This window comes from Melanerpes formicivorus, unplaced genomic scaffold (assembly GCF_026170545.1).
Source record: "Melanerpes formicivorus ecotype bairdi unplaced genomic scaffold, bMelFor1.0.p_v2 SCAF_56, whole genome shotgun sequence".
NCBI classification, from domain to species: Eukaryota; Metazoa; Chordata; class Aves; order Piciformes; family Picidae; genus Melanerpes; species Melanerpes formicivorus.
This window is the reverse complement of record NW_027142408.1, coordinates 2,008,933-2,028,099: the sequence shown is the minus strand read 5'-3', so window position 1 is coordinate 2,028,099 and position 19,167 is coordinate 2,008,933. Positions and strand designations below refer to the sequence as shown.

The 19,167-nt window shown below is 46.1% G+C and overlaps 1 protein-coding gene across 6 annotated transcripts in view; it reads left to right on the top strand.

Moving 5' to 3' along the window:
* Positions 1-12,502: 12,502 nt before the first annotated feature.
* The window catches only part of VPS13B (vacuolar protein sorting 13 homolog B), a 327,581-nt gene continuing 320,916 nt past the window's right edge, over positions 12,503-19,167 (top strand). For all 6 annotated transcript variants that reach the window (XM_068161158.1, XM_068161154.1, XM_068161155.1 and 3 more), the window contains exons 1-3: positions 12,503-12,669; positions 13,275-13,452; positions 17,371-17,514. In XM_068161158.1, the coding sequence (XP_068017259.1) occupies positions 13,306-13,452; positions 17,371-17,514 (291 nt within the window). In that variant the 5' untranslated portion in view covers positions 12,503-12,669; positions 13,275-13,305. The remainder of the gene's footprint in view (positions 12,670-13,274; positions 13,453-17,370; positions 17,515-19,167) is intronic.

Genomic DNA, 19,167 nt, shown 5'->3' with positions numbered 1-19,167 from the left:
GATGTGTTCCTGTGTGACCTGCCCTGGGTGCTCCTGCTCTGGCAGGGGGCTTGGACTGGATGATCTCTTGGAGGTCCCTTTGACCCTCTAACATTCTGTGCTGCTGTGATCACACTCATTCAACATTTCATTTCTAACCATAAACCATTCATGAAGCACAAAGTTTGCTCCCTTGGAGAGCTGGTTCCTTGCAAACCCAGAGAAAAGCTGGCACCCCAGAGATGCACATCTCAGACAAACATTCTGCAGCTGAACACACAAACAGCTCCAGCGACAGGAACAGTCTGCCCAGGGCAGTGCTGGAGTCACCATCCCTGGGGGTGTTCAAGCAGCATGTGGAGCTGGTGCTTAGAGACATGGTTTAGTGGTGACCCTGCAGTGCTTGATCAAAGGTTGGCCTGGATAATCTTGAAGGTTGGACTAGGAGATCCTCAAGGTCTTTTCCAACCTAATATATTCTGTGTGATTCTGTGAACTGGGGATTCACCAGGAGAGGCAACTGCTTAGCCCTAGCGGTGTGTCTGTCTGCCTGTCTGCCTCCTTTGTGGACTACCTTGCTTTGAAAGCACGTTGGAAAGTCTTGACTTCCCTCTCCATCAGGATGAAACCAAATGCCAAAACCTCAGCATTTTTCACGAAACAGAATCCTTGTTTCCTGGCCAGCCCTATTATTGAACCTTAATATGATACAACATGTGTCCATATTTGCACACATGGTCCACAGCCCTTACACATGTGTAAATCCTACTGAAGTCATGTCTCAAGGATCAGGCTCGGGGGCTGTTATAGAAAAAGTTCATGTTTCACTGACTTTTTGGTATTCTTTGAAGATATTACATTAAGAGTAAATATAGAGAGGTACATGTTATATGCAAGGTTTTCAGAGAAATTTAACTTCCACACCAGAAGGTCACATCTAAGGCAATATGGTCTTGGAACAAGTTCAAAGTTGTCACACTTGATAAAAATAGCTTAAAGGGCACATAACTGTGCTGGAGTACGGGAAAAGAGTGGAACATGAGAGGGAGAATGATTGAAGGCCTGATTACTAATCATCTACATGCTGGACTGCTATTGAAAGCTGGGTTTGCAAACATGTCTCTGGTACTGAAGTTAAAGAGAAGTTCAAGCAATTAAAAGAACAGAAATGCTCTTGCACTGCAATCTCTAAGGAAACAGCAATTTACAAACCTAATTCTCTAGAAGGGTGGAAAACCTTTCCCTAGTAGAGAGGATAAATGAATGCTGCTTCTAGTTTCAAAATGATGTTTCTGCAGTCAGATTTTTGCATCACTTATTAATCTTTCTGTAAAGCTTTCCTGAGAGACAAGCTCTCTCTCTATACTCATTTTGCAAACATAAAAAACCCACCTCCAGCTTTCTGTATTTCATTTGAAACTGCTGCAGTTATTGTAGAGGGGAAAAATAATGGCTAATTTCATCCAACATCCTGAAAGAGGGACAGATGCAGGCAACAGGGAGCTGAGCTTGAGGAAAACTTAAATCATACTGGAACCTGGGCTGCTATAGCACAACATGTGGTACATTATAAACAAAAGTTTATGTTACATTGCCTCTTGAAATACACATTGGGTCAGCTTGGCAGTCAGTAGCCCTTGGGATTGTCTTCTGTGTATTGGATACCTGTTAAGCCACAGTCAAATCTGCTGATGATCCTTCAGCCACACAGTTAAGTGAGCACAGAATAAGATCCTAAAGCCCTTCTGCAAACTAATCCACTCATGTGCAAGTGCCACTAAAGGGAAGGCTGCTTCATAACTGGCAGGACACTCAGCAAGTCATGGGTCATGTGTGTCCTGCATGGAAAACACCACCACACAATCCCAGCTCCCTTAACCTCTCCTCACCAGACCTGCTCTCCAAACCCTTCACCAGCTTCATTGCACTTCTGTGGACACACTCCAGCACCTCAATGTCTTACACTGCAGTATCCAAAGCTGGACACAGTACTCGAGGTGCAGCCTCGCTGGTGCCCAGTACAGGGGTACAATCACTTCCTGGCTCCTGCTGCCCAAGTAATTTCTGATCCAGGTCAGGATGCTGTTGGCCTTCTTGGCCACCTGGGCACAGTGCTAGCTCATGTTCAGCCAGCTATCAATCACCACCTCCAAGTCTTTTTCTGTTGGGCATCTTTCCAGCCACTTGTCCCCATGCCTGGAGCATCGCATGGGGTTGCTGCAACTGAAGTGCAGGAGCTGAGACTTGGCTGTGTTGAACTTCACACAACTGACCTCAAGTTCACTGATCCAAGTGAGGCAGGTGTCTCTGCAGAGCCTTCCTACCCTTAAGCAGACCAACACTGCTGCTTCATACTGTGTTGTCTGTAAACCTACTGAGGGTGCCCTTGATCACCTCATCTAAACCATTGATGAAGATGTTAAACAGGACCAGCAACAGCCCTGAGCCCTGGGGAACACCACTTGTGACTGGAAGAAAAAGAATGGTTTCATTTCCCAGCCCAGCTGAGCAGGCAAAGGGCTCAGCCCCGAGGAGTTACTGGGGGAGGTGTGTCCCAATGCCAGCAGCAGCAGCTCAATGCATTTGCTGTATTTTGCACCTGCCTTTTAATGATTAATGGCTTGGTGCAACCTTTGTGCCAAAACTTAACAAAAAATAATGTTTGATGGTTTTGTAATGCAATACTTTTGACTCACTTCTCCCAGAACTGCTACATGCAGGTCTCAGTCAAGTCCTGATCCTATTTATCTCAGTGAGGCTCTCAATGATGAGAAAAATGAAATTGCTGAGTTCCCTGCTTGGAAACACATTTGTCATCCATCCACATTCTTCCCTGTGGAGCAACTGCCTCACATGCAGGGGTTTGTTTGAGCAGGTTTCATCTCATGGGAGGCTGAGGCAAATTAACATGTAAGGTAATTTATTCTATGGCATAGCTTTGCTTTGTGACAGTGACCCTTTCTTTGCCCTAGCAAGGAAGTACTTAAGAACTGAAGGTGTCCCTTCGACCAGAGAGAGACACCCACATCTCACACCACTCATGGCACACTTAGCAACCAAGAGGACTGTAAATCTTTGATGATTAGGAAGCAAATGATAGCAAAAGTGCCCCAAAGCCACTCTAAAAATAGAGAACCCCCCCAACTCCAGGAGGTGCACTGGATACACAGAACTCTCCATGCCAGCCTTGGTAAGGGTAGAACTGTGGGGAAAGGTTACACTCTGCTAGGGCAGAGAAGCAACAATGTAATTTATGCTGCTGGGCTTAAAAGCATCACATTTTTATACAAAAACAAAAAAGCAGAGAGTCTGAGTCATTAGAAAAATACTTGCACAGCTGGTAAATTATATTTTCTATGGACTTTCTACATGTGATTCTAAGCACTAAGTATACACATTATTAGGGTCAACCCAAATCCAGGCTGCTGAAAAATCCAAAGTGTTGGAGGATTTAGGATCTTCCTGTGGATTTTGTTGTAGCCTCCACAATCTATGCTTTCATTAAAATAATATATGCTCTAACTTGCCAGGTTCTGAAAGGAGCCTTTGCAGTGTTAAGCAGTGCTCTGGTTCACAGACCCTACAACCCACAGATTGAAACAATTCTCCCAGGAGATGTAGGATAATACCAATATTTACTCTGCATTTTTATCTTCTCAGAACGGATTGACCACTGATTCAGAAGCAAAGAACTCCTGTGATATGGCCCTGTCCTCTCACTCAACTGGAAATGGTAATGTTGTAGTGGTTTTAGCACTAACCATCCATGAAAGAGCACAAAAGGTAAGGATGCCCCAGAGAGGGAGTTAATCAGGGTCTGTCTGTCTGTTACAACCTCATTAAGAGGGGTTGTACTACTCTGTTCTTTCATCTTTGTAAAGTGAGAGTGAAACAGTCCATCAGGAGTTTGCTAAGCTGGGAAAAGTGACACATCTGCTGGCCATTCTTTTTTTCTTGGTCTCAATGTCTGGAAAGAAGTGCTTTGTATTCTTGTTGCATCTGGACAAAGACAGACCTGCTGGAGGTGCTCCTAGCTCCATGAAGTTTCTAGGATGTTTTGGTTTAAACTCAGATTTGGTTTCTTCTCCTCTCCCAGCCACATTTACACACTGCTTTTCTTTTGGCTGTGTCTCCCTGCAGCCACTACAGCCCTCTCTTTATCTAGTGTGCAGCTCTGAGAACTGCAGTGAACTGGAAAGTTTTTAATTCTCTTGCCAGTTCCCATAGTCCACTGTTGGGAATCCCTTGAGCTGGAAGAGATTAGAAGCCATGAGCCAATGGCCATTGCCTTTAACTCAAATGGTTTTAAAGGCCATCCAAGCAGTGCAAACCAGATTTGCATGACTCCAGTCCCATGTACTGGATGTCCTTGAAAGGATTTTGCTGCCAAACCTATCTGCCTTGCAGCAGAGCTAAAAGCTGCAGTCAGGAATTAAAGCAATATTTTACAAGCCACTGTACAAACCCAGAACAAGAAGATGGTGCCTGCCTAAAAAACACACAACATAAAGGTGTCATCAGTTGGCATGTGTTCTGTACATCAGCTTTGCCACAGGAAAATGCTGCACCTAATTGTGTCCTAAGGTTACAGACACCATGGAGATATGACTGATGGATGAGCCCAAGGACATAACTGTATGACAGGGAGCCACCAGACAGGGAGGCTATCAGTTCCCTTGCTCCCAGCTGTTGTCATTTTGGTAGACATCCTAGTGACAGGAAATTTTGAGAAAGGAGAAGGCAGTGAGGACCTTTGTAGGTGTTTCAAACATGTTGTCTCCGTGTATGAAAGACCTCTTAGGTGATGACATACACAGAGGGAAAAACCTGGTGGTGATCTGCATCACTGCCAGAGCAGAAGTCAGTGTCAATCTGCTGCAAGGGGGAAGAGAGAAAGGGTGATGTGCTTGAAAGAAATGCAAGGCATTCAAACCTAAATCTTTTGCATCTGTTGTCATAAACTCAGACAATTTAATGGAGGCATGCAAAGGGGAGGTTAGGACTTTGCAGAGAGGAGAAATAAGGTAGATTGCAGTTGTCAGGTGCTGTAGAACAGCCTGCTGTGGTACCTCAGACAGAAGATGATGGAAACATGTACTTTATCTTTTCTAATTAGTAGCAGCTGCCTTGCTCTCAGAGGTTTTCAACTAGGAAAGTTTAGGTTACCTTGATAATTATTCTGTCCAGCTTCCCTAAAACAAGCCTCCAAAGAGAACATAGCCTGAAATGGCTCAGCTTTCCCTGGTAGTTTGTTACTAGAATTAAAATCAGCAGCTGTGTTCTGTTGGGATGGCAACATCTTTGCAGCACACTAAAAAGTTAGGCCTGATTTGCATAAATGTTTGGAAACACAGTAAAGGTGATGACAAAACAGCTGGGTGCAAGGGTATGAGATCCATCACCACAAAGCAAGTGATTCATGTGGGGTCAGCCTTCAAATAGAAACTAAGAATGCACTTGGAGAGTTCTGTCCAGCTCAAAGATGAACATATATTTGTTCTTAGGCATGAGATATCTTGAACAAGCTTTCAAAACCTTGGTGCCCAGAGGTCAGTGAGCTTTGGTTTTGCAGTGCGTGTCACAAATGTGAACGACTGATAGACTTGAGTTAGTCTATTTGAGTCAGTTAATAGACTGAGTTAGGCTATGTGAGTCAGTTAACAGACTGAGTTAGGCTACTGGAGTCAGTTAACAGACTGAGTTAGGCTATCTGAGTCAGTTAACAGACTGAGTTAGGCTATGTGAGTCAGTTAACCGACTGAGTTAGGCTATCTGAGTCAGTTAACAGACTGAGTTAGGCTATGTGAGTCAGTTAACAGACTGAGTTAGGCTATGTGAGTCAGTTAACAGACTGAGTTAGGCTATTGGAGTCAGTTAACAGACTGAGTTAGGCTATGTGAGTCAGTTAACCGACTGAGTTAGTCATCATTGGTTTTCACACAGACCTTAGGAATTTCCAGTATGGAACAAGAGGCAGAAAAGAGCGAGAGCCATCACTAATAAAATGCTTTGCAATATTCCACACAACATCATCACAATCTCTCACTTCCATCAGGCTATAAACAAGTCAGCCCCTGGAATAAAACACGAGACAGGCAATGCTGCCTACTTGGGGGACTGAAGACTGAACCAAGAGATTTCCACTTTCTCCAGCTTCCCTTTTGTGTCTAGATTGATGTTGTTAGCAACACTGAATGTGAAAGGTGGAGAGAATTACACCAAAGAAAATAAAAACCCCAGCAAAGCAAGGAACTGATAATGACTGCCTAGACATTGAGAAGCCCTTGTTTAAAAGCAAGACCAAACCCACAGTGTCTCAAAACTTCGAATCAAAACCAAACTGTCTCAAGACTGCACCTACCTCCTATCCACCTTTGCCAGGGCTCTCCCACATCCTCCTCAGTGTCATATTCACCTGCTCTGTCTTCTCCATTGAAAATGAAATTGGATCTTTAGGCTTCTGGCTCTGAGTGTGGGTGCAGCCTCCCTTGTGGCCTCAGGATGATCACTCCTTGCTGATCTTTTCAGGTGACATGTCACCGCCTCCAACTCTCCTGCTTTGGGCAGACATTTTCCCCAAACTCTACCTCGTTTTTCAAGGTCTGAGGGAATTGTAAACAGTCACTCCATCAGAAGTGGGATCCTTGCAGAGCTTTGCTAGCCATTGATTCTTGGAGAGGTGTGAAAAAGCTACTTAAGGTCAGAAAATCATTGGATGCTAACATCTGGCAACTCTGGGAGAGAAAAAAAATAAGGCAGCCTAAGGCCTCTAAGTTATATGCTAGGACAAAAAAATCACCCAAAGTTCTGGGAATGACAAAAAGTCTCTCATAAAATATCTGAGTGTCTCAGTTATATGCTTCACATGTTCTCTTTTTAGTTCTTTGTGGCTTTCACAGTCTGATTTCAATTTCTACAGCCTGATTTCAGTGTTAGGACCCATGTTTGCTTACCTATAAAGTCCAAGAAACCCAGGAGATCAGTGCTGAAATAATAAAGATTTTATTCACATGGAGCTGGGGCTGCCAAGTTCCAAGAGTGGCTTTTTGGAGCTGACACACATTTTCTTGGCCTTGCAGCTCTTGCAGCTGTTCAACATGTCTGACATTCATTAACAGCAGCTCTACCAATATGCAAATCAAACCTAAGGACATTTTCGTGCATGCTAAGAAGAAACTCTGAAGTATCTTCATTACAGCTTTGCTGACTTCTTTACAGACTTCAGCTCCTGCAGAAATCTCCTGGCTTCAGCTGCAGGACAAGCCAAAGAAGGGGCATCACAGGGTATTGCAGCTTGACTGTGAAACTCATTTTGCCAGCAAATAATGAAGGGAACTCGAGTTCAGCATAATTCAAGCGAAGCCATTTCTCTCCTCACCCTATAAAGAACAGATCAACGACAGAAAGAAAAGGTGCCAGTTACTTTTTACCTTCTGATAACACATAACATTGTTAAAACCAGGAAAGAGTATGGCAGCAGAGTGATACTTATATATATTTTAACTGTATCTACAGTATGTGCACTGAACATTTACTGAAGATTATTAATAAGCACAACAAATTGAAACAATCTGTTTGGATTTTTGGGGGGTAAAATGTAAGTATATAAAGCTGAGAGAAAAGTGATCATTTAACTCTTGTTTCAGAGCATGCATGCTAGAAGCTGCCATTGGAAATACAGATCTTTTGCATGAACACTGCAGTAAGAGTCAAGCAAGAACCTGTGTGAAGCTTTTCACACATAAATCTCCTGGTGCCTGCAGGCAGGAATCAATTACATGTTTCTTTACATACCCATTTAAAAATTGTCAAACAGACATTTCATGTACTGGAACCAGAAATTGTATCTTCTTGCTTGACTTTTTTTTTTGATGCATGCCATAATTAGGTGTAGAAGTCAAAGACATCTCTTCATACCCAAAGGATACAGAAACCCTTTAGGCATATCGGAACAGGTCAAATGGCAGCCTGGGCTGCATCTGAAAGCAGCACGGCCAGCAGGTTGAGAGAGGGCATTCTGCCCCTCTGCTCTGCTGAGACCTCACCTGCAGTGCTGTGTTCAGCTCTGGAGCCCTTAGAACAGGAAGGACATGGACCCGATGGAGTGGGTCCAGAGGAGGAACACAAAAAGATCAGGGGGCTGGAGCACGTCTCCTGTGAGCACAGGCTGGGGGAGCTGGGGTTGTTCAGCATGGAGAGAAGGTGGCTCCAGGGTGACCTTAGAGCAGCCTTCCTGTGCCTGAAGGGGGCTACAAGAAGGCTGCAGAGAGACTGTTTGCAAAGGCCTGCAGTGACAGGATGAGGGGCAATGGTTTGAAATGAGAGAAGAGCAGATTTAGATTTGATGTGAGGAACAAATTCTGCACCATGAGGGTGCTGGAACACTGCAACAGGTTGCCCCAGGGAGGTGGTTGAAGCCCCATTCCTGGAGATAATAAGGGTCAGGCTGGACAAAGCTCTGAGCAACCTGATCTAGTAGAGGATGTCCCTGCTGACTCAGGGAAGTTGGACTAGATGGCCTTTGGAGGTCCCTTCCAAGCCAAACCATTCTGTGATTCTAAGTATCTTTGCATACCCTACAGTTTCATGGCTGCAGGACAGGAAATGTTTTCCTTTCTTAGCAATTCAACAAAAACTTGGAAACCACTTCTAAGTTCTGCCTTCGTGGTTCAGAGGGGCATGCATGCTTCTCATGAGTTGCCTGGAAATTATACTCTTAGGAGACCAGGACTCTACATTCCCCCCCTGTTCCACTCAGGTTCCCCACCTTGTCATTTACTCATTCTGGTGTGTGAATAAAGGCTCAGCAGCAGAGGTATTCTGCAGAGACAAGATTGCCTCTGCAATGAAGGGCTAAGAATTCCCCAAGCAATCAGAATGTATGGGAAAGGAATCCATGCCTGTAGCCTACATTTAAACCACCAGTCACTGCAGCTAAATCCTTACACTTCAATGCACCATTACTGTCTAGACCAGACCCTTTCCAACCCAGCCCTGCTCATGCTGCTGAAGTTGGTTGTGAGTCCATTGCACAGCCTGCAGTGGTTAAAATCCAGATCTGCAGTAATGTGCCTCGCTCCCCAGTGCCCTGAGCTGCTACAGGGATTTCAATTTACCAGAGATTTAGTGCTGGGAGAAGCCATTTCCCCAAAAGCCATCTGAGGCAGCAATGAGCTGGGATTAGGGATCCAAAGCCACTTGGCTTCCAGAATTTCATGACCTTCATTCACTGAAAAACTACTTGGTGTGAACATGACTGTTTCAACAGACTCCTGCTCATAAGCATAGTCACCATTTCCCCAGAGTTTTCTTTTCTTTTCACATTGATTTTTCATTTTAAATGTGTCAAAAATCAGCCTGGTTTTGTTATATTTGACCCCCCAAAAAATTAAAAGGTGACTACTTCAAGCCTACAGCTGAAAGGTTTTCTGCTATGATGCTCAGGCAAAAATTAGGGAATGGAAGTACAAACAAAACTTACAACAGAGAGATGTTTGCACCTTTAAACCTAGAATGTAACTAACAGTCAGACTGCAATGACAATCTCTCTGTCATGCTTTTTCAAATGCTCCCCCCCCAGTGTCTAATCTGGGTGCAGCTTGGTCAACCCCAGAGCAATAAAAGCTGTATGGCAATTTTTGTTCCCCAGTTCTTGATGGCTATAGCCATATGATTGACTAGTCAGATATCATACCATCATTAATAAGCTATTTCATAGTGAAAAAGGAGTTCCTCACAGGTTGTCTCCCAAGCCTCTGTGTCAGGAACCTCAGATTCTCTCAAATCCTGCAAACAGCCTAAGCCAAGTTAATAAAAGCATAAATCTCTTTACATGTGTGATTTCCTTGGGTTTTGCCTGCAGCCTCAGGTAGTGGGGTAGTCACTTAATCCTCTTCTCCCCTTTTCTTGCCTCTCTTCATTTTTATGAGCTCTGTTTTCCCCCTCTGTTTTGCACTTCATTGATCATGCCTCTGCTGTAGAAAATGGCAAATCACCCCGAGCAGCAACAGCTCTGAAGCTAGGAAGGCACCAGAAGCTCTTGATTATAATCAAGTTAGTTTTCTGCAGGTAGATCAATTTCCAGAGGAGTTCCTTGAATTCCTGTCCTCTTTTCACTTCTGGCCAAACGCGACAACAATCTCATGTGAGCTTTCCCAGCCTCCGGATCAACCTGTATAAACCTCTGGTAGCTTTTCAAGGGATTCACAACTGCTCAAGTGATTCCAGTGAACCAGATCTGCACTTTTTGGTTATACCTCTCCTCACATTTCACTGACTGGCTGGAATATGGAGCAGACTGGGCTGGTGGAGGCAGCTGGCATGTCCAGCAGACGTGCCCTCCTGGCTTTACTACGCCCGAGTTCATTGCTACACACCATTTGCTGTCACCTGCACATTCTCTGTGTATTTGACCTCCACCTCTCTGCACATCAGAGACCTCTTGTAACTCTCTCCAGCTACTTTCACACCACCCATTTCCTTTCTGTCAAAGACTGATTTCCACTTTTTCTCTTTTTTTTCTTTTCCTTCTGTAGGAAATAAATTATTCAGGGCGTCAACATACTTGAACTGGAACTGAGATGGAGGTAGTTATAATGAAATGCTAATAACTGCCAGGAAAATTACAGAGCTGCTCTGAGCTGCTAGAGCTGCCAAGCAGCTGCCAGGAGCACTATGTGTCTCCCCTACTTTTCTTCTAGTTTACTGACTTTCATCAAACTAGGGCGTAGCTCTTCAATTCCACACTTTCAGAAAGCATTCCATTGTTGATGGGATGTGTCATTCAGAAGTGATCACCTAATGGACAGAGGAAGAGAGGAATGTTTTTCTGCTGAAATGAAGGCTTTTTTATGCGTGCCTAGGGTGTGCTTCAACGTGAAACTTATCTGCTGGCACACCCCTCTGTTCTGTCAATGTAACTCTATGGGGAGGCTATGCTAGAAATGAGGTTGCTTCCATGAACACAGATCATTTCACTGAGCTGGCCTGCAGTGCAGACTCCCACAGCATTGCACCAGTAACATTCACCACTCCCACAGCCCTCTCAGAGGAGCAGAAATGCGTAGCAGTCGTGTGAAGGAACTCTTCAAGGATATTGGCATGAGACAAATTGCAAGGCAGAAGCATGTAAAGAGCTCTGATGCTGTTAAAGTGTTTCTGTCCCTTGCCTGTCTGCCACCATCTCTTAGCCACAGGTTAACAGGCTGAAGAATGGTCAAATGGGCTTGAGTAAGAGCTGTGGGAGTGGTGTCCCCCACAAGACAAAAGGCAGTCCAAGATGAGTCAACTCTTTGAGGTGAATACCAGTTTGCAGGCTGTGATTCGTGAGTGAAGAGGGCACAGCTGGTGAGGCAATGCTCTGTGTAAAATGAGGGTAGATTCATTGACAGTGAGGGTGATGAGACACTGAACAGCTTGCCCTAGGAGGTGATGAACGCTCCTCCCTGGAGGTGTTGAAGGCCAGGTTGGATGAGAACTTGAGCAACCTGGGCTGGTGGAAGATGTTCCTGCCCATGGCAGAGGGGTTGGAACTGGATGATCCTTAAAGTCCCTTTCAACCTATGGATCTATGATTCTAGGATTAACTCAGCAGGGGCATGCCAGAGGCAGCACAGGCAGTGAACCCACCAGGAGCCCTCAGACCTTGATTAGCTCAGGCAATTTCAAGACACTGCTGTGGGAGGTTGCCTCCTACCTGAGGAGCTCAGTTTGGGCACCACTTGACATGCCCATGCCCCATGTGCCATACACTGCTGCTTTCAGCCGTGTAAGCACACAGATCAAACACAGGATTTCAGATTTCCAGGAACATGCATCCCAACAGGGCACACCTCAGGCGTTCCTCTCAAACCCCAAGCTGAGGCCTTTGTGAGGTGATTCATTACCCACATCAAAGCCATGCTCGCTCTTCACCCTGGTAAAAAACCGAGCCCCAGCTCTTTTCCAGCTCATCCCTAGGCCGAGTCATGCCAAGGCCTTCCCAGGGCACGTCCTGCCGCAGGGAGCAAGCCCAGAAGGACTCAGGGCTGTGGGGAGAACTTTTCCCCTATGATCAACATCCTGAGGATTGCTCTGGGCACAGAACACTGACGGTATTTCTCAGTTAACTTTTTTGTCGTGTTTGAAACTGTGACACTCGGAAGCTCAGCAGAGCTGCCCTCGGGAGCACACGTTATGATGAAACGTTATGGTTAAACGTTAGGAAAGGCAGGGGCAGCACGTTCGCTATCCCCGAACGGGCAGTTCAACTCATGGCGCGGACACCTACGCGCTGGTAGAGCCTCCTCCGCCGCGCTCGGGAACGGCAGACAGGGCTGCCGGGCGCGCCAGCCGCCGCTCCCTCGCCGCTTCCCGCTCACAGGGCTCGGCCGCGCCGCCGCTCCCGCTCCCGCCCCGGCCCCTCCCTGCAGCAGCGCGCGGCCGCGCCAGCCCCGCCGTCAGCGCCTGGCAGAGCGCCGGGCAGGACGCCGCGCTTCCGCCGGCTTCAAGGCGAACTTCCGGCTTCGGCTGCGCCGCGGCCGAATCCTTCCGGACGAGGGGGTGCAGGCGCGAAGGGGAACCCGGAAGCGTCCGTGCGGCTGAGCCCGAGCGGCGGCGGCTGCCTGCGCGGGGCTCCCGCGGCCCGGCCGGCCCGGGGAGGGCGGTGGCTGGGCGGGGGGCACGGAACCTCGCGGGTGTTCGGAGGGACAGGTAAGGAGGTCCTGAGAGGACGCGGGGATGGAGTAGGGAGGTGTGAAGGGTGTCCCGAAGGTGCGGGCGCGGGGTTCCCGGCTTCGTGCTGATGCCTGGGAGAGGCTGCGGCGATGCCGAAGGTGGGGAAGGGTCTCCTGGGCGTGGCAGGGAGGGCAGGGGTGCCGGAAGGAGTGCGGGGTGGGAGGGGAGTGGAGTGGAGTGGTGGCAAGCGTTAGCGTAGCTGCAGGTTATGAAGGGTGTTGGTTTGCTTAGAGGTGAGGGTGGCACGACGCTGACGTTTCCGCAGTGAGCGCAGTGTGCAAGGTGTCCGGGTCGGTGAGGTGGACCTCAGGTGGTGGGTTAGTGTGGACTGAAACCAGCCGAAGTGACCAACAGCGTGATCCGCTGCTTCGCGTCCTTCTTCGGACGCAGATAGCTGCGCTTTCATCTTGCTCTGTGCTTAACCTTTCCATGTAAGCGTGTCTCTGCACGGAGGTGTGTCTGTCTGAAAAGCAGAGTCTGAAGTACACCCAAACAGCGTGGCTCTTGCTTTATTCAGAATTAGGCTGGCAGATTTAGAAAGAATATATCATTGTCTTGTCCTTTTTTTCCCCCCTTCCCAGTGCTTGACCTGTAATACAGAGATCTTCCAGAATGCTGGAGTCCTATGTAACTCCTATTTTGATGAGCTATGTGAATCGCTACATAAAGAACTTGAAGCCTTCGGATCTGCAGTTGTCACTCTGGGGTGGAGATGTTGTGCTTAGTAAACTTGAGTTAAAGCTGGATGTGCTTGAACAGGTATGTTGTATTTACAGTGGTGTCTGTGTCTTGGGTTTAAAAGAAGCTGACTGAATAGTTTAGATTGCTCTGCACAGGTCCAAACAGTGAAAGGGTGGACTGGATGATCCTTGAGGTCCCTTCCAACCTGGTATTCTATGAAGCTATGAATATTTCTTCATGTCCAAGTCCTTTCTCTGCCCCCCCTGCATTTAAAAGAATAGAATAGAATAGACCAGGTTGGAAGAGACCTTCAAGATCATCGCATCCAACCTATCATCCAACACCACCTAATCAACTAACCCATTAATTCCATGTCATTTCTGTATTGATGGATGGTAATTCTTTGCCCATTCTTGAAGTGAAGAAGAAGGCTTTTTTTGTGGAGATGTTTCTTCCTCAGGAGCTCTGGCTTTGCAGCAGGAATGAGCTAAATTTCTTGTCCAGTCGTGTTTAGTGATTGCATACAGTAATGAGTTCAAAATGTCACAGAGCCAAGTAGGATGTATTTGTCATGATGCATGCTAAACAAGTTTGTGTTCTCTGTGTTGGTTTATCTCTTCAGTTTTCATTGTTCCACTTGTATCTGAACTTAGGAGAAACCGAGGGGCAGATCTGTCAGCTGTTCTGTGTGGATTAGGTCAGAAGCTCTAAAACTTTGTCTTACAAAGACAAACTTGACCAAGTGAAACACCTGACACAGGATTTCTAGCTTGCTGCCAATGTGAACTGGTTAAGTCCTAGTGGAGAGACTGTTTCCATTTGTCCTTATCTGAGTTGACAGCTCAAGGAGTTGAGTGTGAGAGACAGATAAAGCTGTTTTCTGTTATGTGTAGTGTAGCAAGCTTTAGCTGGACTCCTGTGTCCTGATGTATCCAGGTGAAGGAGCTGAGAGAAATGCAGCAAAAATAAGGGGAGATTTAGACAATGTAGCCACTGAGAGAAGAATAAACCAGGGAATGTTTCATCTTGGGAGGAGAAGGCTGATAGGGGATCTTATCAATATCTGTAAATATCTGAGGGGTGGTCTCTCTTGGGTGGTGCCCAGTGACAGGACAAGGGGCAATGGGTACAAACTGGCACACAGGAAGTTCCACCTCAACATGAGCAGACACTTCTTTATGGTGAGGGTGCCAGAGCCCTGGAGCAGGCTGCCCAGAGAGGTTGTGGAGTTTCCTTCTCTGGAGACTTGCAAAACCCCCCTGGATGCGTTCCTGTATGACCTGCCCTGGGTGATCCTGCTCTGGCAGGAAAGGAGGAGGAATGAAAATGGTCTTTGTTAGGTTGTATTATGAACAAGTTGCTAAATCTGGTTTGTTTTGTGTTGTCTGCTGAAATAGCACAACAAAGATTTCTCTGTGTTGCTTTAAGGGAAATTTGCTTGTGCAATTAGGATCATGTCAGACAGCATTTGTATCCAAATTCCTTTGAAAAAGCACAGCTGTGCCTCCTAAATGTGCTGTGCATTTGGGCCTGTCACCTTGTTTTGCAAGAATTCCTACTTCTGTTTCTTGCAATATCCTCAGGTTAACTAGACAAAAATGAGGATGTGTTAAATTCTTCCAGCACACAGTGGAAAAAGATCTGTTGTGGAGTGCTGTCTGAAGTCAGCTTCATACTTGTGAGCACGTCAGGATCTAAATAGGCTTTACAGTATTGATGAGTGACAGGAATTAAGGTGCCTGTTAGTCTGCAAAGGGAACTTAGTTCTCTTAATAGTCACAGTTTGCTGTCTTGATTAGTAAAAACAGTGCCTTTTAAGTTGTATGTTTAGATTGCATTTTATTTCTATGGTTTATCTGTCAGCACTCTGCCCCACCCCTCCCCCCCAAAGCTGTGGTCCATGAGGTGCTGTTTCACCATCTGTAGCTGAAGTGCCCAGTACTTTGCTTTTCAGTGGCTTAACTGGGACCATTTGGATTAAAATTTTATTAGTGGTGATTGTGAGCCTGAGGCAGAGTTTGTAGGAGAGAGGCTTTTAGCTGCAATCCCTTAGTATGTTGGGGAATGAGATGAAGAAAAAACACTTGGAAGAGCCTTATTAATTTGTTTCCACAAAGTGTTTTTGTAAGGAAGTCTGTAAGTGGCATCTTTTGGAATGGGGACTAGAAATCAGGCATGGCTTTGGGCAAGCTTGGGCAAGGATGAAGCCAAGAGTTTCCTTGACTTGAGACAGATGCAGATGTGCTTAACTTCATTAATGAAAGCTTGTTAATACCACTGCCTTCCCACTTCAAGATGTACTGAAAAAACAATGAAGTAGAGATATGTTTTGTCCAGCTGGCCTTTCCGAAGATTTGGTCAGCAGTGGCTGCACTTTATCTGCTCTTAACTCTTGGATGCCTCAAGGGTCTGTACTGGGACTAGTGCTGCTCAATATCTTCATCAATGATATCAAGAGCAAGGCTGAGGCAGCTTCAGCAAGTTTGCAGGTGACACCAAACTGAGTGTGGTTGGTAAGACTGAAGGGCAGGATGGGTGCCATCCAAAGGGACCTGGACAGGCTGCAGAGGTGGAAGGAGAATCTCATGAGATTCAATAAGGCAAAGTGCAAGGTCCTGCACCTGAGTTGGGGCAGTTGTAGATACCAATCTGGGCTGGAGGTGATGAGATTGAGAGCAGTCCTGCAGAGGACTTGGGGCCACTGGTGTGTAAGCTGGACATGAGCCAACCATAAGCACTTGCAGCCCAGAAGGCCAATGGCAGCCTGAGCTGCATCAAAAGCAGCATGGCCAGAGATGGAGAGAGGAGATTCTGCCCCTCTGCTCTGCTCTGGGGAGACCTCACCTGCAGTGCTGTGTCCAGCTCTGGGACCCCAAACACAGGAGAGACATGGGCTTGATGGAGCAGGTCCAGAGCAGAGCCACACAAATGATCAGGGGGGTGGAGACCCTCTGCTACAAGGACAGGCTGGGGGAGATGGGGCTGTTCACTGTGTTGGTGCTAGGTGTGCATGTAGAAGAATAGTTGCCTTCTCTTCTGGGTGAGTAATGAGAGACCATGTTGATGTGCTAGCCTGTCACCATTGCAGCTGTGGTTACTTCAACTCTGAATTTAGAGTATGGGAAGTACTTAGAAAAATCAGAGTTTTTAATGGCCTTTCAAAACATGCCAGTGAGATTTGATGACAGTTTCAAGGTGTTAGGCAAGTAATGATATTAATTAGCCTCACAGAAATATTCTGTAGGTAGACTTTATATGTCAAATACTAAATGCAAAATCCACTTGTCCTCAAATTTTATGCATGTGCATCTTATATAAAGCAAGGCTAGGGTTAGGGTCAAGCAGTGCAGGAGGTCAGGCTTTCCTGGGGCCGCTTCCAGACGTTTGTCTGGACCTTCTCTGCTTAGCTTCTGCTCATTCATTAGTAGTACTGAGTCAAAGCATGAAGTATCTGAAGTGAGCCAAGGTGCAATGGTGTCTAAACCCTGGGTTGCCCAGCATTGCTGAGGGAATTCTGAAGTTCTGAAGAAAGATTTCTGCCCCTGACTTTACCAGTTAAGAAGCTGGCAGTGCTGATCAGCGGCAGGCTCACTAGGAGCCAGTGGTGTGCCCTGGCAGCCAAGAGGGCAAACCACATCCCCTGGCTTCCTCCATGTTTGCTTAATTCCAGACCTGTGCTCTTCAGAATAATGCCTGTCAGTGTAAGCATTTGTGCTCCCCTGAGTCATTTCTGTTTGTCTCTTGAATAGTGACAGGTTTTGCAGTAGCTTCATGTGAGGGATTTGGTTTTAAACTTTTTTGTTATCACGAATGTGATAATCCAAACGTCGAGGCAGTTGCCAGGCCCCATGGCATACTGCTGATCTGGGGAGGGAGAAGAGATTTTTGGCTTGTGTCTTGTGCTAGAACTGTGCTGGTTTGTGTTGCAGATTCATCTTGAACGTGGGTGTGTTTCATTAATTAATTAACTCATTGTTCTCTTGTTGTTGTTGTTAGGAGCTGAAGCTTCCCTTTACTTTTTTAAGTGGTCATATTCATGAACTTCGAATTCATGTGCCATGGACAAAGCTGGGATCAGAGCCAGTTGTCATCACTATCAATACAATGGAATGCATCTTGAAATTAAAGGATGGAGCTCAGGTAAGAAACATGCTGAGTGCTTTCCTACACTTGGGAGGTTGATGAGAATAACAGCTCCTATAGGTCCCTCTTCTCCAAGCCTTCTGAAGGATCTGACACGTGAAGCTGTAGTCCCTGTCAGGTTCTGAGGGGCTCATACTGCTGTTCTCAACGTGGTTAGCATCCTTCTTGATGCCTGTTTTAATTCTTTATGAGCTGTAGCTGTATTCTTGCAAGTGTCAAGGCATGTTCATAGTGCTCTGCCAGGATTTTCCTGTGACTAGACAAGAAATGGATTTCAAGAGCAATTTCTGCCTCCCAAGAAGCAGTGCTGGTTGCTTGAGACAGTTGCGTGTAGCACCACTCAACACTGGGCATTCCTCAGAAGATGTGTTGTTGTTAGTGAAGGAGAGCTCTAAGATCCTGGAGTGTAATTCTCTTTTCCCTTTAGAAGTTACAGTACTTGCTTGAGTGTACTTGGGAGAATTCTTCTGTGTGAGAGTCTCAAAGGGCTTTTTGTTTGCTTCCTCTCAAGGATTTGTCCACTGCACTGATTTGCACGCTCAGGGAAGATTTCCTTCTCTCACAGTGAAGCTGAAATATGCAGTTGTGTGACTGATTTAGTTAAAAGAGGTCATTGGGTATGTCAGTGGTAACCTGTTTTTAGTCAGGTGTGGTGCTTTTGAGAGGTTTTGTGGGCTTGGTTTGTGTTTCTGTGTGTGTGTGTTTGGTTTTCTTCTTAATGCCTTGTTCACATTTCAATTTCAGCACAGAATCTTCCACTTACATTCAGGGTCATGCAAAAGAAAATTCCAGTGTGTGCAAAGCTCTTCAGTGTTTGATAGGCAGCATGATGAGCTGATAACATTTGACATCAATAATTAGGTACAGAAAGAATGTTGGAAACTACTTTTCCATTACATTGGATCTTTCTTGTAATAATTCTTTCTGGCTCCAGAGCTAAGAGACTTTTGTTGCTGGAGCAGAACTCTCTAGTCCTATGTATGCTAGACACAAAGCATGTGGAATCACAGAGTCCTTAAGGTTGGAAAAGATCTTTAAGATCCTCAAGTCCAACCATAACCCAACTGCCGTGACCACTAAACCATGTCCTGAGGCACCACAGCTTCTTGAACACCTCCAGGGGTGGTGAGTCCACCACTTCCCTGGGCAGCCTGTTCAAAACCCTCACCACTCTCTCACTAAAGAAGTTTTTCCTTATGTCCAACCTAAACTTCTCCTGGCACAACCCAAACACAGCTTGTGACTAGCCACCAGCTGGATTTAAGTCTGTTTGTCACAGCTCTTTGGGGCCCATCTGGCCAGTTGAGAATCCAGCAGAGTCCACTGGGCTATGCCATGGGCCCCAAAGTTCTCCAGGAGAATGCTGTGGGAGATGGTGTCAAAGGCTTTACTAAATTCCAAGGGGACAATATCCACAGCCTTTCCCTCATCCAGGTGGGTCACCTGGTGATAGCAGGGGATGAGATGTGCTGTGAGATGCTTGCATTCTGTGGTTAGAATCTGTGCAGATGTGCATATCCACACCTGTGGATGCCAACAGCTACATGCTGAGGACTTCTCCAGTGTTAAGGTAAGATTCTTGAAGACCAAATGGTCCATGAGAAATTTGGTTTTAGAAGCAGCAAATTGCAACTAATTGTAGAGCTGCAG